At 52.7% G+C, this 27,210-nt stretch overlaps 1 protein-coding gene and 1 long non-coding RNA gene across 7 annotated transcripts in view; one reads left to right on the top strand and one right to left on the bottom strand.

Annotated features, from left to right (window-relative positions):
* The window catches only part of SEZ6 (seizure related 6 homolog), a 45,138-nt gene extending 28,525 nt beyond the window's left edge, over nt 1–16,613 (bottom strand). For 4 of the 6 annotated variants that reach the window (XM_029927896.1, XM_029927898.1, XM_029927899.1 and 1 more), the window contains exon 1: nt 15,244–16,108. In XM_029927896.1, coding sequence (XP_029783756.1) covers nt 15,244–15,430 — 187 coding nt within the window. In that variant the 5' untranslated portion in view covers nt 15,431–16,108. Of the gene's footprint in view, nt 1–15,243; nt 16,109–16,364 lie in introns of those variants that run through there. The other 2 variants (XM_029927900.1, XM_029927897.1) reach the window with 2 other exon arrangements.
* Nucleotides 16,614–24,136: 7,523 nt separating this feature from the next.
* Nucleotides 24,137–26,710, top strand: LOC115282077. The gene is made up of 2 exons (XR_003904504.1): nt 24,137–24,309; nt 26,495–26,710. It is a non-coding gene; the product is annotated as an uncharacterized LOC115282077 (long non-coding RNA).
* Nucleotides 26,711–27,210: the final 500 nt, after the last annotated feature.

The following is a 27,210-nucleotide window of genomic DNA, read 5'->3' as shown; positions in this document are numbered from 1 at the left end:
GGTTTAGTGAAGGCCACCTCGAGACAGGCCTATGCTCACATCTGCCAGCCCCAACTCATCCTCTGCAAGGGCACAAGGAGACCCCGTCACTCTGATAGTTCCTGCAGAGATGCCACCAGGCTTTCCCCCTCCAGGGTCACAGTTGCTGGCCTCCCAAGGACAAGGACAAGGCCAGCATGGGGAGGGGTACCCAGAGTTCTGAGGTGAGGTCAGTCTCAATTCCTACCTTGTGGTAGCACCAGCTCTCAGGTCGCATGCGGGGGGAGAGCATGACAGCAGGTGGATATAGGGGGAGCCTGGGGATGCAGTGGGCAGGGAGCCCACTCCTCTGGGGTCTGGAGGTTAAGCTGGCCCAGCATAAGAATGAGAATTTAATGGGATACATTTGTTATCCCATAAAAGTTAATGAGTTTATTCTGGAGGTTCCCTGGCCCCTTTCAAGTTTTAATAGGGGATTAGTAAGGGCCTGGCCTCAGTAGACCCTCATTATCCCAGAGCCCAAGGGAGAGAAGAAGTGTCGTGGGAGTGAGAGGGTCTGGGCCCTCCAGAGCCAGAGCCTGGTCTTTCCATAGTGACAGGACCACTGAGCCCAGGCTGGTCCCCTGAAACGAGAGGCCCCAGCTAGAGGCAGGCAGGGCCACATGAGGCCCCTGAGGCCTGAGGTCCAATTCTAGAGCTTCTGATTCTCTGTGCTACTGTAGTAATTACGACACAGTATCCTGGCATCTGAGGTAGGTTTGCTGTTATCCGACTACTTGTATTAACAGGAAAGGTAGTATAAGCCCCATATGACAAATGGGGAAACTGAGGCCCTGAGCTAGGGTGTGCCTTCTGCAAGGTCACCCAGGAGATAAGGCAGAGCCTGAATGGACACATTCTGTCTCCTGTCCTCTGGCGCCAGGCAGCCGGGGCAGGTAACGCTAGTACTCAGTGCTCCGTGTGTGCCCACCATGCACTCAGCACCTTCATGTGTTGCTCTCATTCTCCTTTACTCTAAGGGACGTTTGGGTCATTTACCCAGAGAGAAAGACATCCGGGTCCAGAATGGTAAAGTAACTTATTCAAGGTCACACGGCTAATGAGTGGCAAGTCTGGGACTAGAATCCAGACCATCTCCCCAGCAGCCTGGCCCCACTGTCGTGGGCACGCATACCTAGAGCCCTGCAGCTCAGGGTATGGGTAAGGAACTGTCCTGCAGGGCCAGCGGTTGAAGTGGGCACAGAAATACACTCAAAGGGACCATCTCTGCCAGAACAGGTGCCTTCCGGTTCTGCCCCATTTGCTCACTATGCCTTTGTCTCTTCAAACCTTACCTGTTCTACTAGGCCCGTTCTTCTATCCCTCACCTGGGTGGCCATCTCTGCTGGTCCAGTGGATGACAATGGCTCTCTCCTCTGACCTCCTGCAGGCATTCCCTGTATTACTTGTGTCTATGGGCAAGAATCTTGCACGACACATCTCTCTTCCCATATCTCGGTCCACAAATGCTGACCCCTGGTGTTTGGCACACTGAAGGATGGGCTCAAGGACTCTGCCTGTTTGCACATTTGGAAGCCTCCCTTCTCCGCAAAGTACCTGGCCCTTGTCCAGCAGGGGTGGGCAGGGGAGGGCAGAGGTGGGCAGGGGTGGATCCTACAGGGAGAAGATGGGCACCAGCCCTTGGCAGTTCCCCAGCACAGCCCCAACTGGCAATTGATAAAGAGTGTCTGCCAGTCCAAGCCAGTGGGTCCTCCAGTCCCAGACTGTCTCCTAGTTTTCTCTGCTATTGACCCCCTTCCTCCATCACACCCTCTCTTGGTCAACCCCTGACAGTCTAGGCAAACCTGGAGTACAACTATGAAGGGGAGCATCTCCTCTTGGCCAGGCTCCAGGCAAGGAAGTCACTGGACTCGAGAATCTGAGCCCATGTAGCCTTTGTGAACATCTCATCCCTCCCTCATATTTGCAAGAGGAAACTGAATCCAGAGGGCTTTCCCAGGCCACACATGAAACTTGGGACAGGGCTGGTACTCAGGATGTTGGGCTCCAACTGCTCTGAAGAGTAAACTCTCCAGGGTCGTCTGGGTGGCTCAGTTGGTTAAGTACTCGACTCTTGATTTCAGTTCATGTCATGATCTCACGGTCATGAGCCCTGTGTCTGGCTCTGGGCTGAACGTGGGGCCTGCTTGGGATTCTTCTGTCTCTCTTTCTCTCTTTCTCTCTCTCCTCCCTCTCCTTTTGCCCTTATCCACTGCTTGCTTGTTCTCTCTCTCTCTTAAAACATTTTTTTAATGTTTTTTATTTATTTTTGAGAGACAGAGAGAGACAGCGGGAGCAGGGGAGGGTCAGAGAGAGAGAGGGAGATACAGAATCCAAAGCAGGCTCCAGGCGCTGAGCTAGCTGTCAGCACAGAGCTCTACGCGGGGCTCGAACCCACAAACCGTGAGATCATGACCTGAGCCGAAGTCGGAATGCTTAACTGACCATGCCACCCAGGTGCCCCATGTTCTCTCTCTCTCTTAAAAAAAGAGTAAACTCTCAAAAATTTCTGGGACTGCCTACTGTCTGTGGGCATACCTCCAGGGACAGAGAGTTCGCTGCTTCCTGAGCTACCAGGGGCAACTTTGTCTCCCTCATTCCTGGGTTAGGGTGGTAGATAATTCTGGGCTTTGGGATCTCAGGGCTGGGGTCTTCTTGTCCGATGGAAAGAGCATGGATGAGGGTAGGTAATGGCCAACAGCCAGGAGTCTGCCCACCTGATCCTGGTGCAGCCCCTAACAGGCTGGGTTCCCCTGCACAAATCACTTCTTGAACCCAAGCCTCAATTTCCCCACCAGCAAAATGGGAAAAGTACCCGAGGGCACGCTCACCAACTCTCACCTTCCAGGATCCAGTGAGCCAAAAAGGACTTTGTGAGTAAAAACAGGGAATGCTACTGTTGACTGAGAATTTGCCACATGCCCAGCATAATTCTAAATGCTTTACCAGAATCAACTCCTTCAATTCCCACACCCTATCACCCTATAAGATACAAACTCTTATTATTCCATTTTATAGATGGAGAAACTGGAACCCAGGGAGCACAGTTCGCAAGATTACTAATTTGAATGTAACAGATTCAAACCCAGTGGTTGTCCCACCCTGGAACAGTGCTATCTAACAGAACATTCTGTGATGAGGTCAACCTTTTTTTAATCTGTGTGTCCTGTATGGTAGCCAGTAGCCACGCATGGCTATGGAGCACTTGAAATGTGGCTTAGGAGACTGAGAAACTGAATTTTAAATTTTATTTCATGTTAATGAATTTACATTTAAATAGCCAACGTGTGGTTAGTGCTACCATAATGGAAAGTGTAGCTCATACCTGACCTTATCTCCTGCAGTATTCACCGCCTTTCAGAAAGGAAGAGCCTGGAGCAGGTGTCCCACAGAAGAGTGAAGATGGCAGGCATGACAGTATCTGCTCCCCTCCTTTCAATCTGGGGCAGGGAGAGAAGTCATGGGGCTTCTTTAGATTTTCCATAAAGGCTCAGGAGAATTGGCCCGTCATCATTTACCCTTCGGGGAGGATGAGTGCCATCCGCCAATGATGTTGGCTTCCCAACCTTGGCTGAGCACTAGTGTTCTGAGGGGTGGGGTATTCAATGGGCAATTTTGGGAGCTCAGGCAGAGCCAGGTTAGGAGGACTTTGTGGGTGGTAGAAAGCTAGGAATGCTTGGCCTCATGTGATTTGGCCCAGGGTAGGATCAGGGTGTGTGAATGTCCCACGACAATGCCTGCTGTGCTTTGTTGACTTGCCAGGGACCTCACTGCCAAGTCAGGAGCACAGGGGGCAGGGAGCTTGGTCTGCCACTCCCCAGGACTCCTGGGGCAGCCCCAGGGCAGTTATTGGGTCAGGCATAGACCTCCTAGAGAGCTGTCTTCCACCCTGAGAGGCAGCTTTTCATGCTTGGAATCAATATTTTCCATTTTACATATGAAGGAACTGAGGCTGAGCGGCAAAGTAAATCATCTCCGTGCATTCAGGAAGAAAGTGGCAAATAAGGGGTTTGAACTGGGTCTGCCTGTTCCACAGCCTGGGCTCAAAATTTCTACCACACTGAGGTTGCTGCTTCCTATGAGCCTGTGTGTGTACCTGTATGAACATGTGGGTCTGTGGGTATACATGAATGTGTGCATGCAATTCCAAACACACCCATGGGTCATAAGTCATTACCATTTGTCCTAGCCCATGGATGCCACACCCTGGAACCTGGCTTCATACAGCCCTCAAGCCCCAAAAGGCACTAACTCCCAGATGGGATATACTTCTCCCCAAGGTGGCTGCTATGCTCCCTCCTTTTTACTCTGCCCCTTCTTGGACTCTAACCTGGCCCTTTGCAGGGCCATGTGGCCTGAACAGCCCCTCTGGCTCTGGGTATGTGGGGAGAGGGGGACTGGGCTCTGAACTGTGGTGGAGCCAGCTCTCTTCTCTTCTCCCTACTGCACCTTCCCTCCCTTGAGGCTATGACCAGGGGCCCAGGGTAGAGGGAGCTCCCGGCTAACTGCCATGTTCTCTGCTTTCCAATTTAAAATCTAATATGGTCTCGCCACTGCAGAGCTGGGGGCTGGAGAGGTGATTAATGAGGCCTCTGCTACAGCATCACCTGCTGCGTGCTCCACCTTCCCCTGCAGCCCTGCACTTCCCTCTCCTGCCTGCCTGCTGGTCCTGGGGACTCAGGGGCCCTAGGCCTGCTTGCCCACAGTTCTTGTGGCTGGGCAGGTGGCACAGGAACTGGGGGTGGCCTTGGAGTGGGGGCAGTAGAATTGACTTGCACTCCTGGGGCAGACTAGAAGAGTGGGAAGAGCAGCAGGGGTCCTTTTGGCGTCAACTCCTGCATCAGACTGGTAACTCATCAATCTGCCATATTCCACCCTGATTATGCCAACTCGAAGCAAGGTGGCCAGGGCATGGGGAGGAACTTAGTCTTGAGCTGGGTGCTCAGGTCACCTTGTCCCAGTACTAATGCTCCAATCACCTCCTTGTCAGCAGCAGGGATGTATTTCTCTAAAAGAAAAACCTTGTGAATGTTAGCTGGGACAAGGAAGGCTGTAAAGGCAGGAACTGTATTCTCCCTGGAGCCAGTACCAGGGCCAGCCTAGCCCAGCCCAGTGGTGAAGTTAGGGAACAGGAGTTGATCTAGGGAGGGGTAATCATCCCCTCCATCCTCTGTGTCTGCCTGACTCCAACACATATGTACCATGGACAGCTCCCTCAGGCTCGAAGCCAAGTAAGGCTAGTCTGTAGGGTGCCAGCACGCCAGAGCAGGTACCTTCCTGAGTCCCAGACCAGCATTTTCTGGGCTGCTGCCCCCTTCCAGCCCCCACCATGAAGTTCAAAAGCCAACAACATTGAGGTTGCTCCCAGTGCTTGTGTCTATCTGCCTCTGAGCTGAATTAACAGCATGGTAGCCCTAAGATTCTTGGGTTTTTAAGTCAGATGAAGGGGCTTTTTCTGTGCACCATAGTCAAAGTTCCCTTCCTGATCTTGTGACTTTTGTCCTGTGGCTGCTTTTGTCAGGTGCATCTAAAAGATGATGAATTGGGAGAGTCAGCTAGGGATGGAGGGGCCTGAACTCAGACCCCTGGGCTGCCCTGGTCCTTAATGCTGATGTGGGCTCTGACCACTCTCTCCCTAGGAAGTCACTAGAGTATCTGTTTTCAGCTGTGAAAGCTGAGGAGCCTGGTGAGGTCTTGTCAGAACCCTAACTCCAGCATTAAGGTGGGCTGAGTGACCTTGAGCTTATCTTTTTAGAGAGTCTTTGGGTGGGTTGGGTGAAAAGGCACAGCCTTGCCTTTATAGGTGGTGCCCATGCTCAGGAAATGATGGAGCCTCGTGGACAGTGGTAAAGGTGAGGGTGGGGGCTGGCAGCGTGGGGCACTGTGCTCTTTTGATTCACTACTTTCCTTCCATATGGCAATGGACCCCACTCTCCTCACCTCCATCTGTTGGTCCGTATTTGCTGAGCACTTGGAGGCTCAGCTGTGTGTGTGTGTGTGTGTGTGTGTGTGTGTGTGTGCGTGCACGCATGCGTGTGTGTGCAAGTATGTATGTGCATGTGGGTGAGGAGGAAAATGTGCATGTATGTTCATGTCTGGAGTGGGGGGTAGAGGTGTGAGGAGAGTACCCAAGGAGGGAGTTTTGAGCACCTATGGTGCGCCAGGCTCTGCTGACCTATTCACCTATACTCCCTGATTCAGTCTTCCCATCCCACAGTTAAAGAACTAGGATCAGACAGCTGCAGGAAGTCGTCTGGCCGGGCCCTGGCAGCTCACCTGGGGCTCTCCTTGCCCTGCTAAGCTCAAGAGACAGACAGAAAGACACATGTAGGAACAAAGAGCCTCAGAAAGCAAGAACATCCAGAAGGCAGGCCCCCACTCTGAGGAAACCAGGGCTGCCTCCCTGCTTTTGGTCCTCCAGTTCATGCTGTTTGGACTGCTGTATACTAGCCCCTTCTGGCTGATCCTAGTTTCTGGAGCAGCTGGGACAGAGGTGGGGTGGGACCCAGCGGTCCTAGGAATCTGAAAGACAAGGAGCTCTGGTGGTCTTTGGTAGAGTTGAGATGCAGCAGGGGCCTGAACCACCTTGGGAAGTGCCAGCGCAGTACCAGCGGTATCTGGGGGGGGGGGTGTTACATCATCCAGATGTGCTCTTACACGGTACTTCCTGACACTTTGAGTCCCTCTCTGACTCTCCAGCTTCTGTGGGGAAGACCTAGGAGCTCTAGTCTTACTTCCAAATGGCTTAGGGAAGAGTCATTGGAGGCCTGAGCTCTGCTCTTAGGAACTTGGGGAGGAGGTGGGAAGAGGACAGCTTGGACCTTCTCCAGGCCCCAGGCAGGTGGGATGGAGCCTAATCTGCCCCAGGGCATGGGCGCTGAACCTCTGGACCAACCGAGGCACCCCTTGCCTCCACAGCCTTGTAGCACTGAGGGGAGAGCGCCTTACCCACCCAGCATTCCAGACTGTGAGGTTCCCCAGGCTCGGCCTGTCCTCCCTACTTCCCCAGCAAGTCTGAGTGGGGGAGGGGTGGGGTGCAGAGCTGCTAAAAATAGCAGCAGCAGCTCCAGCTACAAGTCTCCTTGAGGGGTCAGTGGAGCCCAAGATTGGGGAGGAAGGGAGTGGCAGGGCCTGCAGGAACAGGGAGACACCAGCCTCAGCTGGGCTCTGCTGTGCCTACACCCAGGGCCACAGTTCCAGGATGCAGGGATAGAAGGACCCAGATATGCACGGACATTTGGACACAGACCCAGGGAAAGATGGACAAGCCAGGTAGAGATGCACACAGGCAGGGGTTTCTGCATGTCTGGGGCTTTTTCTTCCCAAGACCCTCAAGAATACTGGATAGCCTCAACTGGCAGTCCCCAACCCTTCAGGCTTCATCCTTGTCCCAGGCTTGCTTTGACCTCCAAGGACCTGCCAGGATGGGTGTACGGAAGCTTGGAGTTGAGAGGGCTAAGTCCTCCTCTCCTGTCCCCTCCAGTCTTGTCTGCTTGAGGCCCAGGGCAGCACAGGGCCAGTGGGCGGCATCAGGGATACAGGTGCAAAAGAGACCAGACTCAGGGCACTGCCCAGGTGGCTGGAGCCTCAGGAGCACCCCTTCAACCTGAGCAGCAGGCCTCTTTCTAGCCGGCTGGCAGACCAAGAGGCGGATGGGAAGGAGGTGGCTGGAGCCAGGAGGGCAGGGCTAGGGCTTTAGCAGGAAGTGAATGGGTAATGAGGGAGGAGGGACAAGGTGAGGCTGGATAAATAAATGCACTAATGACCTGTCTCAGGCAAGCCTTGTTTCATCCCCGCTTCACTCCTTTGCCAGAGGCTCTTCTGTCCTCAAAAGAAGGTGACTCTCTTTCCCCCATTTCCTCTAACTAGCCAGAAATTAGGGCCTCATGACAGGAGGGGGCTTGCCAGCTGCTGGACCAGATGTTTCAAATCACTAACACATCCCCTTGCTAGATATAAATGATGTCTAAAGGAGTGTCCATTAGAGCAGCAAGCAAGGGTGAAGGCGCTTAGGAGTACTCTGCATCCAACCTTCATCCCTCTGCCCTGCTAGTCTCACCTTCCTGGGCAGACCTGGACCAGCTGGTGCTCCCTCCCCATCCTTGCCTCAATAGTCCAGCATTGGGCTCCACTGACAATCTGAAAATCAGCCCCTCCTGGTGCTGGACCACTCTGGCTATTGGAGGAAGGACCACCACCTCACCCCTAATTCAGACGGGGCTTTTGGTTTCTTCCATCACCACCCTCTTTCTGATTCCCTTTGATCTCAATGCTGTTCAACGAGAGGGGTAGGCCAGGCACCATGAGTCCTGAAAGAAACTGAGGCAGAGGAAAGTGACTCCACCTTGTATGAGCCAGTAAGGGCCAGTACTGGGTTTAAATTTTGGGGGTCCTGGCTCCCTGACAGCATTCTTCTGATCATGTTCTTCCTTAGGGGATGTCCCCTCCTCCTTGAGGCACAAGTTGGCTCTCCACGCTGCCAGATAGTCCCCCTCCCAAGCTCTTGGACTCCCGAGGCACCTGCTGGCTGATGGGACCCAGGCCAGACACTCAGCAGGTGGCTGCTAGGGGGACAAAGGAGCTGGTGCTCAGCTGCTGTGCTGGGAGTGAAGGAGGGAGAAGCTATGGGGGGTGGGGTGGAGGGATCTGGTCTAGGAGTGGAGAGAGGCAGGGTCTGCTTCTATGCCTTTAATAAGGAGCAAGCATGCAAAGGGGGGTGTGTGTAAAACAGCATGCAAATGAGCATCTGTGTGGAGGGGGTGCTCAGTGGCTCAGGCACTTTTCACAGGGGCTCTCCAGTTCTGTCCTTCCAGCCCAATGACCAGCTGGAAGGAGGATTCTGAGGGTGGAGAGAGGAGCCTGTGGGGAGGAGAGGAGTGGAGGATCAAAGGAGATGCTGAGGTTGACGCCAGGGTGTCAGAATTCTGCCTGGGACTCCGGGGGACTGCCCTGGGGGAGGGGAGAGACCCACTGCTTGCATTTAGCAGCATATATATGACTTGTTGTGGGGTGGAGAAAGCCTGCAACTGCTGTGTTTGGGGGCTAGAGGACACCCAGTCCCAGCAAAGATGGGAAGAGTTGTGCTGGAGGGCACCCCGATGGCCTGGTCCAAGGGTCCTGGAGGCTTACTGGATCAAAGGACCAAAAGGTGCAAGCCTTTTTGTCTCAGACGAGAAAGTGACCCAGAACAGTCCCTGGCTAGGAGTCTCTTATGCTTTCAAAGGTGAGTAGTTGGATCACATAGGTGCTGTTTGGCATCTCATTTGTATCTCATTTAATTAATATCAGCTGGTCCAGGTCTAACTGGGGAGGCAGCAACAGCTGGGCTTATTAAGAAGGCAACTCCCTGGGGTGCCTGGGTGGCTCAGTTGGTTAAGTGTCCCACTTCAGCTCAGGTCATGATCTCACAGTTCGTGGGTTCAAGCCTCGTGTTGGGCTCTGTGCTGATGGCTTGCTTAGAGCCTGGGGCCTGCTTCAGATTCTCTATCTTCCTCTCTCTCTGCCTCTCTGTGCTCTCTCTCTCAAAAATAAATAAATGTAAAAAAAAAAAAAAAAAGAAGAAGACAACTCTCCCTCCAAACTGGGTTCCTACCTATCAAAGCACCTGATAGGGGCTGAATAGGGAGGGTTGTTGAATGGAGAATGGATGGCTGAATGAGGGATTGCCAAGCTAAGTTCCTAATGGGAGGTGTTTTGTGTTTAGAGGACAGAGAGCACTCCGGGCTGGATGACCGGGAAAAGAGGGGGTGGGAGAACTGAAGTAAGCAGAAGGACACAGGATAGTCTTCAGGGAATGGAAAAATGGCTGAGCACAAATGGAGAGGCTGGCCCAGGAAAGTTACACACGGGGTCAAGGGCCACCTAGCATTTTCACCCAGTCTCTCCATTGCTCCCCTTCCCACAACCACTCAGTTTCTTCTCATCTCCTGGCAGAGTCCCTTGTCCCTGCTGGGCCCAGCCAGGACCTCCCACCCCCTCCCCTTACCGCCAGCCTGCCTGCCAGCAAGGCTGCAGACTCTGCAGCTGGAAACCCGGATTGTTGTTGGAGAAACGGCAGGTTTGTTTGCTCCAGAGCCCTCCGAGAAATCTCAACAATCAATGGCCAACAACACTGCTGGTGGCTGCAGCATCGATCTCCCCTCCCAGGGCTGGCAGTTGGGCAGCAGGTAGGCAGGTGGAGGGAAGCTGGGGCAGGCTTGGCACCCTGCTCTGTCTAGGAGCTGAGCTTCAGGCAAGTTTAGGCTTTCTTGCCAGGGGTGGGTTGGTGGGGGCTGGGCAGGGGCTGATGGGATAGGGAGAGGGAGCCCAGAGGCGAAGACAGGATTGACAGGTCTTGCCATCAAGGCCCCCAAAGGGTGGAAGAATGAGTCACTCAAGGTCACTGACCTCTGGGCCAAAACTTCAAGACTCACTAGACTCACAGACTCATGGTCTATCCTGGTCTCCAAGTGTCAGAATGTTTTACTCCTTGCCACTAAGAACTGAGCAAGATAAAATGTCCCTAATTTACAGCATCAAGGACTGAGGGTAGACATTAAGCAGATAAGCTACTGTTATTATCATAAATGTGCAAGAAGAAAGTTAAAGGCCATTTATTGGTCTGACAACATGGACTTGAACTTGGCCTATAGAATGCAGATAGTAGCTTTTATCTAGAGATGGTATAACTAAATGAACTAAGGTATATAAAACATTTAGTACAGTGCCTGGCATATAGTTGGTGCCCAAGAACTGTTTGCTGTTGTTGTTTCTGCTATTACTGTTGTTGTTGTTGTTATTATGATGATGATGACAGCAATAGTCTCCTGGTTCCCCTGGGCCTGTACTAAAAGCTGTGCCTCAGGCTGGGGGAGAGGACACAATGCTGGGTACAGTCAAGTTTTGCAAAATAGGTAGGTGCTTTGGAGTATCCTTGCTGTTTATTGGCTATGAAGTCCAGGGTCACTGACTTAATCTCTCTGAAACTCAGTTTTCCTATCTGTTAAGTGGGAATAACTAGTCTCTTATATCAAATAGAAAAACCATGTGAAAGGCTGGGCCTAAAGATTCTGGGCCAGGCCTCACTCCTCAAATGAATGAATGAATTGTGGATGGATATACTCCAGGGACTGTTCTTTCAGGAAATGTAAAAACTTCATGGACATGAATTATTGTGGTGACTCCTAGGCCCCCACTCTTCCATGCAAGGACACTCTGGGTTTGGAGCTGCTCCCAAGGTTTTCTGTTGGTCCCTCTGCTCCATGAGGATGTCTGAAGCAGAGATGGCTGAGGGGGCTATGGTGAGAAGCCAGATGACATGGGGTTACCCTGCCCATATTTCAGGCTTTAATTTCACACAGGGCACCCCTCTCAGCCAGCAGAGGTGGTGGGTAGGTGCTGTGGGAGGGAGTCAAGAAGACTGGGCTCTGCGTTTTACTCTGTCCCTGTCTACTGTGCAACTCTCATGAATTTATTCAACATGTATTTCATATCTGTCATGTGCTAGGCATTGTGCCACCAGGGGCACAAGCAGCAGAGGCATGAAGGGGGTGGCTGGAGAGAGGCTTTAACCCACTCAGAACGGCCATCAGCATCCCACCCCAAGCCACCTCAGGCTGATGACATGACAGCATAATTTGTGAAGGAAGAAAACTAAGTAAAGGCTATAATTTACAGTTGGGGTAATTGGCCAACTGTTAGGAAAAGGCAAAAATCCTAACATACAATCTATGTAAAAATAGTGTGCTTGCTACGCAAAGCAGTCTCAGCTGCCAAGCACCCACCTCTCCTTTCTGACCCTAAGTTTCTGCCAAATAAGAATTCTGGAATTGCCCCAAGATAGTGGGGCTGAGCAAAACAGATTAGGTTGCTTTCTTTCTGAGTTCAGTCTTACTCCTGGAGAGAAACATCTAGTAGCCAGGCACTCGTGACCCAACAAGGTACCTTGATGAGGGAGACCAGGGGATGGTGGGAGGGCAAAAAAGTCCCCTGATCCAGGCTGGAGTTCAGGTGAGGCTTCCCCTGAGAAACCATATTGTAGATGCCCCATAGATACATAAGTACTGAAGAATTGCATAAGGTGCTAACTAAGGCAAGACCCAAAGCATGAGATGGAGTGAGTTAGCATGGCCCAGGAGGGGAAAAGAATTTCAGGCAGAAGGAATGGTAAGAGCCCAGGAGCTGTTGAGAACATGAATAGTTTGGGGGATTGATTGGTCTGGCTGGGTGAGAGGGCTTCCTGGCCCTGGTGCTTCCTGCTGGAATGAGTCTGGAAGGGGCCTTGAAGACCTCCTCGTGCCTTTCCCCCACCTCCCAGCTGCTGACTGTGGCTCGCAGCATTATCTCTCCCTACTCTACAGACTCTTACTTCTAGATCTTGGCTCTTTCTCCCCGAAAGGAGGCCAGTAAGCTCGGGACCCAGAAATCTGCATGACTTGACAAGCCCTTGGAGGCCCAGATATGTTCCCAGGCTTGGTAGTCATCTGTCTGGTGCAACTTTACATTGAATGCTCCAGAAAGTGGAGACTCAGGGAGAGCAGAGGCATGCCTGAGGCCACACAGGGGGCCTGGGCTCTTAGCCATCAGGGCTGAGAGGTTCCTTCACTAAAGTAACCTCTATCTACAGGTCCTTTTTCATATCTTCTTTGGGGGGTCAGGTACCCAGCTCTGACACTTCTGCCCAGGTGGGGGCGTAACATCCCTGAGCTGAGGCCAGCCAGCAAATGGGGCCAGAATGGGCTAGGAAGGAGGGGGACAAGGAGGGTGGGGACAGGCTGAAGGGCTTGGACATTGTGTCTGGGTGGAAGGAGGGTCTAATGAAGCAGACTTTCTGAATTCCTCCCACTGTTCAAGCAGCCAGGGTGGGAGGGGTGCAAAAGCTCTAATTAAGCCCAGTTTCTAATTAAGCTCTGCCCCTGTGTCGCCTCTCTCCCCATTATTGTCCCCAAGGCATTTTAAGCTGCCACCCTGCTGAGCAGGCTGGGACCATCGCCAAGGCCTGCCAAGCCTGATGAGCTTAGACCCATGAGGGGCAAAAAGCCAACCTAGACTTCCCCTCCAGTTCATGACAGTCTCCGGGTCCTCTAGTCTCCTCAGAAGCCTAGGGGAGCCTCTTGTCTAACATTCTACTTCTGGGGCTCTGAGTGAAATCTAGACTGCCTCCCATGGGGCCTAATCCCCAGCAGTCACTTCCTGACCCCAAAGTGCCAAGCTTGGGGGGCAGGGAGCAGGGCCTGGCTTGGGCCTGGCTGCAACCCCCAGACTCTCTGGAAGACACTGTTAGAATCCTACACCTACCGTGGAGTCTGCAGAAAGCAACAATTACCATTTTAGCTTAAGGCAGTCTTGTTTGTTAACCCTTTCAGCACTGGAGTTCCTGAAGGCCAAGCCCTCCACCTTCTCTGCTTCCTCCTCTGAGCTTTCCTCCTCTCTCAGCTGAGAGAGAATCAGTCCCCTCCCTTCCTCTTCCTACCACACAGTCCATCAGAGTTTAGAGACCGGAAGCATTGGGTCCAAAGTCACACAGCCAGGGAGGCAGCCTCTGTCCCTGGAGACACAACCCTACCCCAGTCTGTGCCACTTCCACCTTTGCAATCTCCCCAGGCCACATTCACACACGCAGAGTTTAATTAACTTTATTGATATTCAGAAATTAGGAGAATGACTAAAGGTAATTGCTCATTAAAAATCATTAAACTGACACAGCAGGCCCAGGCACACGCCATCCCTCCAGAGCTGCCTTCCTCCCACACAGTGGCAGGGCACCAACCTCTGGTCAGAAGGATCACAGGGACCCACAGCACCCCTCAAGCCAGAGGCCAATCTTGCTGTACCAACCGCTGTGGCGGTTGGGGGATAAGGGGTTGAGCCATGCCCAGCAAGATCTCACCCTTCCCAGAAGCCCACTTCCTTGGCCTCTGACCTCCAGGGCGTTTGGCTGCTCCTGGGCTGTTCCCAGCTGCATCTCTCATGACTTGACTAGAGCTGTGTCCCTCAACCCTTGTGAAAGCAATGCCCTGGGGGTCAATCTCAAGACCACAAGGTTTGGTGGGGCACGACCTGGCCTGCAAAGTCTCACAGCCCCAAGGCCTTTACTGCTCCAGGCCTGCCTTCTTATGGCTGGAGCCCCCAGGAACCTCAAGATGGCCAATTGCACTGCCTCTCAGTGAGACAACTCAGTGCCCAATGACTAGGACCTCAAAGTCCCATTGAGATGGAAGGCCATGCCAGGGCTTTCCCTGGTTTAGGTCCTCTTTCCTCAGGCCTGGCCCTGCAGGGCTGCTTCCTCTTCTCCCTTGGAGAGTGCAAATGAAGTCTTCCCCCAAAGGTGAATTCCTACCCCTTATACTCCTTGGGCAGATGGCCCCACAGGCATTAGAGAGGTCCAGGTGGATCAGGGAGAGTCCCTGGCCAGGGACACACAGACTTGTGGCCAGAGGGTGGATAGATTCCTTCCAACACTTTCACCCATACCCTCAGTGGGATCCCTCAACTCTCAGCCACACCAGCCATCCTCCTGGAGACCTGCAGTCTCACTCCAGCCCTGCTGGGAGCTCTCTGACAGAGGCTGCACCACACACTAGCAGCCTCACACACTCCACACACCGGCTCACTGCTGAACCCTCACCCAACATCCAGACCTCCTAAGGGGCAGACACTCTTGGACCCACCATTCCAGACACCCCGGGCCCTGATTCACACATTCACACTCAAACCCACACACCCACACACGAGACTTCAGACACAGGCACTTAGCCCCAGGGGAGGTGTCCAGAGCAAGATGTGGCTAGGTCCTGAATTCCCAGGACATCCTCGGATGGCTGGGCAAGGATGCTGGCTTCTTCCTTCCTCTCACTGCCCCGGGCAGGGCGGGGTTTTCAGGACTCCTTCCTCCCCGCCCCCCACAACGTGAACACTAGGTTCTTAGTTCCTGGCGCCGCCGCCACCGCCGCCACCGCCGCCACCGCCGCCACCGCCGCCACCGCCGTGGAAGGACTGCCGCTGAGGGGGGACCAGGCGTGGGCAGCCAGGGGGCGGGGCGAGGACGCCAGACCCCGTGTGACCCGAGCCAGAGGCTCAGAGAGCAGCTTCTATGTCCCTGGGGACGCAGAGAACAAAAAACTGGTGTCCAGGGGCCCAAACCTGGTTCCAGCCCTGCTTCCCTGACCTCCGACGTGGTCTGAAATGAAGGAACGAGGAGGTTAAAAATTGTCACCTTCCCGCCACTCCGTATCAGAGGCTACAAACCATATACTTTGAGGGACGGCGGGTCCCAACTCCAACCAAGGTCCTGGCGACCCCACCAGCCTACCGGCTGCAGTGGAAGAAAGACCTGGACTTCGGTCCGTAGCTTTGATGAATGCTTGTTTGAGCCGGGGCGGCAGGTTTCGTGGAGACTTGGAAACCTTCCTTCCCCTAGGCACAGAGCCCTCATCCTCTCCCCAACACTCCCTTGCTGCTCACTCCATGGCCAAGCTTCCCTTGATCCGGGACCAATGAAGTTGGGGACCGGACTGAAGAGCGGAGGACCATAGGCAGCAGGGTGAGGTCCTCCTGCGACGAGTCTGCGGCCGTGGGGTGGGCGGGGGCTGAGCAGGACAGCAGGCAGGCCCGTTGGGAGGAAGAGCTCTAGGAGTATGCAAGGGGGAGAGTGCAAGAAAGGACTTCGAGGAGGGCAGAGTCTCTAGCCCGGGACCTCAGCTGCTGCAGCCCAGGTTAGAGCGAGTAGCCGAATATGGGGCCCCGTGCCCCAGAGTTTCTCCTCCCTGGAATTGTACTCTAGGCTCCGACTCCAAAGCGGCAGCGCCAAGGCGGAAAGAGGTGAACGACGTCCCAACCCGGGGTCCGGCTGCCACCCGGCTCCGTCCCTCCGCAGTGAGGACGTAAGGTGCCCCGGAACGGGCAGCAAAGTCGAGCGAAGTTTGGAGGGCAGCAGGGGAGGCAGGACCGCCGGCGGCCAGCAGGACCAGCGGGACCCACTGCTCCATGCCCTCTCCCCGTTCCTGCACGCGCCCCGGCGCCGCTAGACGCCTGGAGAGTGGCGAGGTAGCGCGCGGGTGAGCGCGTGAGTGTGTGCGGGGAGGGGGTGGCGTGATGAATTGCAGCAGAAAAATCCCATTAGATCCGGGAAGATGATTAAAGGCGAGGTCTTGGCCGGGTGCGAATGGCGGGAGCCGCGGCAGCTTCCCGCCGGTGGAGCCCGCGCCCCGCCCGGCTCGGCCGGCGCAGGGGCCAGCGCAGCCGGCGGAGCGCGGTGATTGCGCTGGGCAGCCAGATGCGCGGAGCTGGGCGGCGGTAGGGTCCTCTCTTCCCACCCTCGGGAACCCGCCCCCGCCCCTGTCCTGCCACCGGACGCCGGTGTCCCTTACCGTGAGCCAGGAGCGCCAGTAGCGAGGGCAGGAGCAGCAGGACTACCGAGCGCATGGCGCTGGTTGCGGCCGCGCCCCGGGTCGGAGCTACGGTGGGAAAGCGGAGGGCTCGGCGGGGCGTAGGCGCGGGGGACAGAGCGGGGTCTTGTGGGGTAGAGGGAGCGGGGCCGCCGCCGCCGCCGCCAGCGCCTGACAGAATCAGCACCACGGCCAGCGCCTGGCGTCGGCGCCGGGAATCGCCGCGCGGGGCTGGGGGCGGGGGCGCGGGAGGAGCGGTTTACCGTAAAGTCTCAAGCAAAGGCGCAGAGCCCACCGGCAGGAGCACAGGCTCCCGCGCCGCCGCCAGCTCTGGGGAAGAACTGCCCTGCTAATGTGGCCACACGGCCCCCTCCCTTCCTGCCCACGCCCAGCCAAGCCTGCCACCCTCTCCCCTATTAGCAGCCTGCTAAGGAGGTGGGGTTCCCACCTGATTCTCTATGAGAGAGCAACCCCCTCTCTACCTCACTCCACAGCATCCTGGTACCTGAGGGCTCCAAGGGTGACCTAGGAAGATGTCCTAGAGTGAGGCAGCTGGTGAGGACCGTGTGCCCTTTTGGCAGCTCTGTCTTGGGCTGATAATGAAGATGGCTTTTGAGCGTACAAAGGACAATAAATTATTACTTTGTGCTCAATAAATGCCAGGGCTCCAGGCAGCTGCATCAGCAGCAAACTGTACTCACAGAAAAGCTTAATTATCCTGATATTATAGTTAAAAGCCAGTGGTACTCGCGTCCTGGGAAGACATTTTTCACTTGGCAGGAGGCAACTTGGGCCAACCTGTGGGCAACCATAGGTAGTATCCTGGGTCCCCCCCCCTTGCAGCCTGGGGTCTCCAGGACCCTACCTTGGCCACCTCCCACTGACCCTCATCCACAGGACCAGAGAGATCAAAGTGATGACCAGTGAGAAGATTCTTCATGCCTGTCCCCACCCAGGTTCCTGGAACTGGTGGAGAAAATGGAACGGACATGGGGGTGGGGGTATTTCCTTAGGGCTATTTTAGATGGAGACTTGAAGGAGGCTCAGGGGAGTAGCCAGGGAGGTTGTACCACTCAAGGACATGGAAAAATAAACTCCCATGGCTCTGCTTGGGCTGAGGAGCTCCAATGAGTCATAGGGCAACAAAAAGGGCAGTCATAGCTGTGTCATCCCTGAGGATGATGTTTGGGCCTAGGGGTTTTTGGCTTCATGGATAGCCTCACTTGACGAGCTTCGATGGACACAATGGGACCTAACCCCATGACTGATGATATTCCTTGTAGAGGAAGAGGAGGGCTGAACTCCCTGTAACCCCCAGGGAGAAGGACAGCTTTGATTAGTTCTTTTCACATGAACTTGTATTTTCCCCAAAGCTTTCAGACCCTAGTCATTGTCCAATGCCCTTCCTGACTTTGTCCTGGAAGCAGGCGGCGAGACTTCTACCCTTAAGTCTCATTCCTCAGAGAGTCTTTTGATCCTTACTACCTCCATAGTCTTCCAGCTCAGCTCATCAGATTCTCTCCAGATCCTCTTCCTGTGGGCTCTAGGGAGTTATCCTGAACCAAGCAGCAGGCAGGCTGTGTCTGAGGAGGCAGGAATTGTCTGAGGGAGTCACTGGGAGAGGATTGCTGGACTGTCCTTTCAAAAAGCTGAGGAAAAAGAGGGCAGTATCAGAAGATTGGCAGAAGGGAGGAGTTGACAAAAGGATTAGAGATAAGTAGAGGAAGTCAGGAAAGAGCAGAAGAGAGAAAAGGGGTTGTCAGCCGAGGAGGGAGGTGAAAGGTTCTGTGGCCAAAGAAAGTTTGGGGATATACTGGCACATGGCATGAGAGCCCTCCTTTTCTCTTTAAAGGTATTCCTGGGGTGCCTGGGTGGCTCAGTCAGTTGAGCATCTGACTTCAGCTCAGGTCATGATCTAGCGGTTCATGGGTTCAAGCCCCGCGTCCAGCTCTGTGCTGACAGCTAGCTCAGAGCCTGAAGCCTCCTTCAGATTCTGTGTCTCCCTCTCTCTCTGACCCTCCCCTGCTCTTGCTGTCTCTCTCTGTCTCAAAAATAAATAAAAACATTTTTAAAAAAGGAAGATATTCCTGACCTCCTTGATTTCTGGGCCCCTCTGGACTGAGCAGCTTTGGAAACAGAGGGTGAATCCCCAGGGATAAAATTGTATGACAGATAATTCATGGGGTTTTGGAAACTGGTGTCAGGCTTACCTCCTGGAAGCTGGGCTGGGCCCTATTCACAAGAAGGAGGGTAAGTGGACCCACACAGGAACTTGCTACATCTCCTTCCCTATTGCCTAAACTAAGGTAGGCATTCAGGAGGGAGTCCAATGGAGACTACAAATCCCAGAATGCAGCACTCTGCCCTGAGCTCCGGGGATGGGTATGTACTGCATGATGGGAAGAATAACACTCTGGGGTTGTCTCTCCATCCTAAAGATGGTCAACGTGGCCTCTGTGTAATGAATTCCCAGTTAGGTTGAGGTGGAGGCTGGGCCAGACTGGGAAGCAGTGGAGTTTTTATGGAGCACCCTGTCTATGCCCTCCAGGAGACTCATTTTGCCCAGAGCTCAGCATCACCCACAAATTGAGGACCATGAGATGCCCTTAGGGATTTTCTGCAGCTCTATGCTGCAGGCTTAGAGTGTACTTAAGTCATACACACATTTGAAAGTGGCAGCCTGGAGACATGCAGGGCTCCCTTCACTTGTCTCATTTCTCTTACTCTCTGTGCCCTCCACCTGGCTCATTGCACCCAGATGACCCTTGTCTATGTAATTGCTTAATTGTCTGTCTTCCCCATTAGTTGTCAGCTCTGTGAAGGCACATAATATTCTCCTCTACTCCCAACCAAGCTCAGTGTCTGGCACATAGTAGTTGCTTAATAAATATTTGTGAATAAATGATGCTGCAGGGGTGGAGGTGGGGTGGTAAGGGGAGTGTCTAAAGCCCAAGGCGGGTCATTGGTGCCAAATGAGTTGTGAGATAGTGGAGAAGGGGAGGGGACAAGTGCTCCTTTTGGGGGACGGGAGGTCATGGAAAGCTTCACATGGTGGGCAGGTGGACTGAAACCAAGTCTTAAATAAGTTTTAGGTTTCAGTCAGTGGAGAGGAAGAGGGAGGAACTCCAAAGTTAAGGGTGTGGCTTAGGTAAAGACAACACGGTAGAAAACACAAGATAGTTTGGGGTCAGTGAGAAGACTGGTTCTGGGGGAGCAGTAAGTTCTTGCAGAGACATAAGAGGAAGGGTGGGAGCAGGCCTGTGGCCAGGCTTTGTGGTCATCTGAGCTGCAGGACATCCTTGGTGGCTATACTGAAGGGTTTACCCCATCACAAAGATATCTGCACCCGAACAAGGGAGTCTAGAATTATTAAGGTGGAGGTCAAGCATGATAGCAAATGGTAGTAACTGAGAGGGGTTCACTGCTGACTCAGAAGGCTGGAGGGTGGGGGTCTGAGTTACAATGGCTACGTTAGGACTGAGGACCAGAGAGAGGGAAGAGAGGCTCGCTCTCTAATCCCAAGGACCTTTGCAGCCTCTGCCCAGACAGTGCCAGACATCCAGCCCACATTCCTGGAGAAGCCAACTTCACTTTCCCATTTCCACACAGCCCATCAATTTGCAGGATCACAAGCACACTGGTGACTTATTCTGAAGTCTCTGCCTTCAAATGGATGACACTTGCTTTCTGAGTGAGAGGAGAAGAAAATTAGTCTCCTCCAAGATAGCTGTCAAGTCAGAGGTACATCTTCTGTGGAGCCCAGGGTGTTTGGGGCTTTGGGGAAACAGGGGCAAGAGGTTGCAGGGATTCCCAGGGACACAGATCTGCCTGCTCTCCTCCAGCCACTCCTCAGAAGGGGCTCCCAGACCTGGTGGAATCTTGAACAGTCTGCGATACCATGCTCCAGCCAGGCTTCCTGGGGTAGCCAAGGTCAACTCTTCAAATTTAGGGGTAGGAAGAGAGTCCTACCCTGGCAAATGTGGAGTCCTGACTCCTGGGCATTTGCTCCCCCATCAGGAGCAGGACCACACTAGCTGGTAGCAAGAGCCCAGGGTGGATGGAGACAGCAGCATAAAGTGGTTTGATGTGAGCTGCTTTCCATCTCTAAACCAAGGCCTCCAGCCTGCCCATCACCCCCAGCCAAGGCCTTTGATCCTCTACAGCTCCATAAATGTTTAATGCCACTGGCTGGGCAGAAATGAGGCAGGTGCTGGGACAGAACAACTGGGAATAAGACTTAAAATCCACAATGTTGGCCAGGTTATTTTCACGAAGGAGCCCTGGGATGGGTGGGAGGAAGCCCTCCCCCTCTGTGTGACAGAAGTCCCAGGGTTCAAGTTTGTGGCACGAATGAAGGAAACTCTTTGAAAACCCACCAAGGGGTTGCAAATAAAATGAATAATCAATTGCAAAAGCCCAATCCTGAGTTTGATTGAAGGAGAAAGATGGAAAGTTAAATGACAATCAAATGCAAATACAGCTCAACAAACACCACGGCAATTACCAAGCACAGGAACCACATGGTGCTTGCAGGCAGCAGGGGTTGGCAATTTGGAAGCCTGGGCCTGTGCAGAGGTGATGGGCGTGGGGCCATTTTAATGGACAATTAAATAGATGCAAAAAACCCCCTGCATGTATTTTGCATATACTGCTAATGAGTAGGGATCCAGAATCCTGGCATCCAGAGGGAGGTTTTGCTGAGTTCCGTAGCTGCCTCTGCACCATTTCAGAATAGAAGAGGCCCCGAGTGCTTGGGAGGTGAGGCCAGGGTAGACACGAGGATCAGAAGACCTTGAGAGGGTCACTCAGGTGTCACTGGAAACTTTACACCAGCTGCTGCTTGACGGAATGAGGGTTGAAGTTGAAGGGAGCCCGTGGGCTCCTCCAGGAAAGGGCTCAAGGTGTTGGCCCTCCAACAGCCCAAAGGCCCAGTGAGAGCAGCCTTCTCCTCTAGATTTGCATAATGTTTTGCATCTCATTTGAATGCTATTAATTTGGTGTCAGGCGAGGTTGGCACGGTGTAGAAAAGAGAACATCTGGCCTTCTCCCTCCCCTCTGTACCCTGAGGCTCACCCTGAGCATAGCCCTCCCTAACTTGGGGAGAATGAGGCCTCCACTTCCACCACCAGGGCCTCGGTGTTCCTTGACACTTGGAGAGGCCCTTGGTGAAGCCAGCTCCCAAAGGCCAAGGCTGCCTGGGCAGTGTGGCCACCTGCAGAGTTATTCTCAAGGAAGAAGAAAGGTTCCTCGAAGTCACTCTCACCAGACCCAGAGATACCAGGGAAGGGTGCTGGCAGCCCTCTCCCCGAGCAATCAAGATGGCTTGGCTTGGAAAGGGTCCAAAGATAATAACGAGGAGAGGGAGGGAACAAAGACAGGTGATAATCCCAGAGAAATATAGAGGGCTCTGGAAATAAAACATCCTGAACTCAATATTTCTAGTGCTTGAACTTACATAAAATACATCTGCCCAGAAGCATTGGGTTAATGGTGTAGCTCTGGGGCTCGGGGCCTAGTACCAGGATGTTGGCCATGTGTTGAGGGAGTGGGTCACCAGGTAGGTGGAGCCCCTGAGAAAGGGGGAGAAAGACTTTTGTATATCCTGAGGCTGCCCCTGGCAGCTGGGCCTCCGGAAGCTAGAGTGAGCTGGGGGTGGGGGTGGGAAGAGCAAAGCTTCCCAGGGGCCCCCAAAGGCATCTTGGTTCTTTCCTATATGTTACTAGTGGAACTAGTTAGGATGCCCAACTGACTTCTTGCCAGGGTGGTCTGCCCTAGAGCCTTGGTCAATAGATGTGAGAGTATTTACGCATAGGACAAGCAAGGAGGAGCACCTCTGACCAAAAGGTGGTCTCCTTCTGTCAGGGAGAGCCCTTCTACCCTACAGAACCCTGGGCCAACTCCATCACTTCCGAGAACTAGGGCAGGATGAGGGTGGGGGAAACAAGCAAATATCCTAGCCAGATTGACCTCACGCCCCTGTCCCAAACAGTACTCACTCTGGGTCAAGCCATGGCCATGGGCAAAAGAATACTCCATACCCTTTTCATGACTGAGAGAAGACTGGGGCATTGCTTTGAATAATGTGAGGTGACAATTGAGTTTTCCCCTTTGAGCAAACTCAGGCATGAAGCTTTGGAATTAGATTGCCACATAGGGGCACCTGGCTGGCTCGGGTGGTAGGACATGGTGACGCTTGAGGTCAGAGTTATAAGCTCAAGCCCCCATGTTGAGTGTAAAGATTACTGAAAAATAAAATCTTAAAAATAAGTAAATAAATAAAGACTGCCACATGCATTTAAAGCAGGTTCATAAAAATCTAGTATATTTTCAGTTAGCCCCTGAGTCCAATGGGCTATTCCTGACCTCTTAAAAGAAGAATACTAGCCCCATTTATTATTTACTATCACTGGGCATAGCAGAAAGGCATAGGTGCTGGTGGGGCTTTGCAGGGGCAGGTGTGGGAGGGACCTCAGGCTCTCTGAATCTGTGGGCTGTGTCCTGGGTTCACCTGCAGGGGGCGTGTATCTAGATTTTCTTCCCTGAAACAGTCTGGGGAGGGTAGACTGCTTGGAGTAGGTGAGGGCAGGGCTGGTCACTTATTAACTATTCATTAGACAAATATTTATTATGTATCCACTGTCCTAAGTGCCGGGGATATAAAGGTGAGTGAAAACAGTCCCTGTCCCTGCCAGCTCAGAGCCCACAGTCTAGAATGAGAGGCCTTACACAGAACCACCTGACTAAATGTAAATTGTGACATATCAGGTGCCCAGGAGAGGTTCACAAGGCTATGGAGGTGGGTCAACTGGGGGTTGACCTAGTCAGGGAAGACTACCTTGAAGAGGTGGTGATTGAGTAGAAAGCCACAGGATGAGTGGGTGTTACTTGAAGAGGGAAAGGAAGTACCTTTCATGCAGAGGGAATGGTATGTGCAAAGTCCTGGAGTCAGCAGGACTGAAAGATAATTGATGTGGCTGGATCACAGAGAAGTCTGTGGTGGGATGCGGCTAGAGAAGCAGGCAGGCGTAGAGCTCCAAAGCTTAGGTCTCCCAACCTGCACGTGTGTCCACCCATTCATCTGTCCGTGTATTCCCTCATCCTATCCAGCCACCTTCCCAATTCATTCATCACTCTCACTCATTTGTTCACTGAATGAGGGAACATTTTTTTGTGTCAGGACCTGAGGGGAATATGGACAGGCAGAGCTCTCAAAGAGCTCTGAGACCAGGGAGTGGAGATAGAGTCTCAACTCACTGTAACGTGGCATGTTTATCTCTACCAGGTGCTTAATCAGGATAATAAAGGCCCTAGCGGCTGTCTCCCATGGTTCAAGCGTCCTAAGGAAAGGAACATCATCTCCTCTGCTGGAATCTTGCAGCCACATGGCTCCTCCTGGCATCTAATCTCATTCCTTTCTGCTACAAAGGTAGCCCACTTCTTACCACCCCAAGGTGGGGAGTGTTTCTAATGTTTGTTTGCACTGACCCTTCTTTTGGGTCTCAGAGACCCCTTAGGCCCAGGAGAACACAGAAAAGTGTGGTCAGGTCTCCCCCAGGTATCAGAATCCACCTCCAGACACTTCCTTTTCTGGGCATGAAAATGGGACAGAAACTCTGAATGTCCCTCAATTCGAGCTGTGCATTTCCACCCTCCACTCCTCCTTGAACTATTTGTCCTCTGCTTGTGACATCACAATGGTCTCCATGGCAACTGACTGTGAGGTCACCAATCCTTAAAGCAGCAGAATCTGTAGGGCCAGACAATGGCCTGGAGGAGAGATGGTGCATGCAAAATGGGGGTCCAAGAGGAAACCCATCTCCTACTGTGCAAGGGCTATCCAAGACTCTGGGATCACTGACTTGGCCCCGTGGAACACTGGGAAGTGCAGATAGGAGAGGTTCTGGTCTCGGCCTCACTGGTTCAGAGGGTATGGCCAACACCTGGCATATGTTTGAGCCTTGGCTTCCCAATCACAGAAGGTGTAGGGGTCCTAAGGAGTCTTGTTTCTTGACTTCTAGGATAAGCAACTGATTGGCTTAACACTGTTGGGCCTGTCTTCTGTGAGTCAGTGGGGGGTGTTGCTGTGAGTGGGGAAGGGTGGTGGTAGGCACATGTGGGGTGTTTTGGGATAAGCTGGGATGGCTGTTGGTTTCTCTGAAGCCATGTTGATGGTCTGCAAGTCCCACTGGAAAGGGAGACTGCTCATCAGGACTCTGAGGGGCATTAATGGCCAGGCTTGGAAGTCAGGTCTGGTTTCAAAGTGATCCCAGCCTTTTGCTTGTCTTGGGCAAATTTCTGAGCCTCTCTGGGCCTCTACTTCCTTACCTTTTTTTTTTTTTTTTTTAATGCTTATTTATCTTCGAAAGTAAGAGAGACAGAGCACAAGTGTGGGAGGGACAAAGAGAAAGGGAGACAGAAGCCAAAGCAGCCTCCAGGCTCTAGGCTGTCAGCACAGAGCCCAATGCAGGGCTCAAACTCACAACACACAAGATCATGACTTGAGCCAAAGTTGGACGTTTAACTGACTGAGCCATCCAGGTGCCTCTCCATTTTCTAACTTATAAAAGAAAAACTGTGCCACTTGCCTTTCAGAAAATTATTCAGTGAGATATCCTGTAGGAAGTCTCGGCATAGAACAGGCACTCAATAAATGGGTGTTATATTCATTTTTCTATCCCCTTAGCCCTTAGCCTAGGGTTTTGCATATTCTATGTGCTTCGTTAATGGTTGTGACTATAAGCACAGCATGAAGAGTAGAGAACAGCACTTAGAGTAGGGGAAATCAGGGGGCCTAGGTTCCAATTTTGGTTCTTACACCCTGGCACACGTTAAGTGTGCTGTGGATGGTGGCCATGGTGCCCAGTCTTGAGTAGGGCTGTTTCTGCATGTGACACACAGTTTCTGTTCACTGATACCTTTAAGGAAGTGAGAGTTAATCCATGGCGTGTCCAGAACTGGAGAGTGGATGAGCCTTAAGACAGGGGCACAAGGATGGCAGCCTCCCCAGGAAAGGGTCACCACTCTCTGGATTCCTTAGGTGTGGATATCCAGCTCATGCCAGTCATAGGTGTTGGGGCCCCAGCTGGACTGGTGCTCCTTGAAGTCAGGGCAAGGCAGTGTCTCACTCATCTGTGAAGCCCAGGCCAAGGCCTGGTACATGGCAGAGGCCCTAGTAGCAGCAGTCAAGGTCACTGGAGTTAGATGATGTCTTAATAATCACATACTGGCAAACATGTTCTATCCACTCCCCATGCCAGGCTCTGTTCTAAGCTCTTTGCATGTTGTTGAGCCCCACAGTGACCTATAATTGTTATTATCCATATTTGTTTAAAATGAGGGAAGAGGGGTGCCTGGGTGGCTCAGTTGGTTAAGCATCCTATTCTTGGTTTTGGCTCAGGTCATGATCTCACAGTTCATGAGTTCGAGCCCCACATCAAGCTCTGTGCTGAGAGCATGGAGCCTGCTTGGGATTCTCTGTCTCCCTTTCTCTCTGCCCCTCCCACCCCCCTGAAAAATAAATAAACATTAAAAAAATAAATGAAATGAGGAAAGAGAGAGGTTAAGTAACACAGCCCAAGGCTACACAGCTAGTAAGCAATGATGGGGCTGGGGTTTGAACTCAGGCTACCTGGCCCTAGGACCTGCTGTCTAAACTCCCATAGTAACCCAAGCCTCACAGGTCCTGTCAATCCATTTTGCCACATTTGCCACCATGAATGTTCTTCCCCATCCGGCCCTCCCTGTCCTGTCTTCTTCCAGCTGAGCCTGGATCCTGTGCAGCCCAAAGAATGCAAATTCTCCCCCTACCAGCCTCAGCCACCTGCCTCCCCATCTACGGAAATAAAGCTGTGGCGGCCACAGCCGCCACCAGAGCCGAAGCCACCACCGGATCCCTTGCTTATTTCAAGTCCTCCTAAAGCTTGTTGAGTTCTTAACTTATTAAAGATAAGCACATGGAAATAGGGAGCAAATCTCTTTATTTATGACATAATCTCCAGCCCAGAAAAGTGGCAGGAACAGTGTTGCCTATATTAGGGAACCAATAGGAAAAAAAATCAATTAGATCCGCCAGAGCGTTTCGCTATTAACTTTCTTCTGATGTTTCTCTCAAGGCTGGCCATGGGGGTCCCTGCCAACCGCAAGCCTGAGGGGAGAGGAGAGCTTTGCAGGAACAGAAGAAGGAATGTCTCAAGGAACGCAGCAGACCAGGCTCCCAGACAGGTCTGGAAGTCTCTCCATCCCGGGTCTCCTTCACTGCTCTCTAAAGCTCTGCCAGGAAGTCCTTGTGTTGATTAAACCTCCATGCTCCTTGCTGCATGTCAGCTGTGGCAGCTTGTTATTGTTTGCTTCTTGCAGACCTGAACCCCAAGTCTGATCACATTTCTGCTAGATCCTTCTAGTGGAGTAGCCTCTTCTTTCTGGAAGAATGCTTTTCTGGAGGGGCCTTCGTTGACTGATATTTAATAGAGTTGTCTTCTGCTGGGGAGCACTTCATGGGACCTGCAGCCACTCCATGAGGTCTTCCTGTTCGTCTCCCTGCCTCCAGGAGCAATTTCCAAGCTGTCTCCGAGACACAGGACTCTCCCTTGTTCCTGAGAGCCTATAGCAAAGGGGATGTCCTGATTCCCATAGTAACACAGGTTTCTCCTTAAAGGCAGGAGATAATGGGTTGTTCACTAGTTTTCCCTCAAGGCCAAGCAGGTAGCAATAAATATTCATTGAATCAATAATTATAATAATAGTAACTCCATAGATTGAATGGTTACTTCGTGCCAAGGCTGAGAAAGGCAGGTGCCTTTTTACCTAGAATAGGACCTTTCTGCTTCTC

This window comes from Suricata suricatta, chromosome 17 (genome assembly GCF_006229205.1).
Source record: "Suricata suricatta isolate VVHF042 chromosome 17, meerkat_22Aug2017_6uvM2_HiC, whole genome shotgun sequence".
Taxonomy (NCBI): Eukaryota; Metazoa; Chordata; class Mammalia; order Carnivora; family Herpestidae; genus Suricata; species Suricata suricatta.
This window is presented reverse-complemented; position numbering and strand designations above follow the sequence as displayed.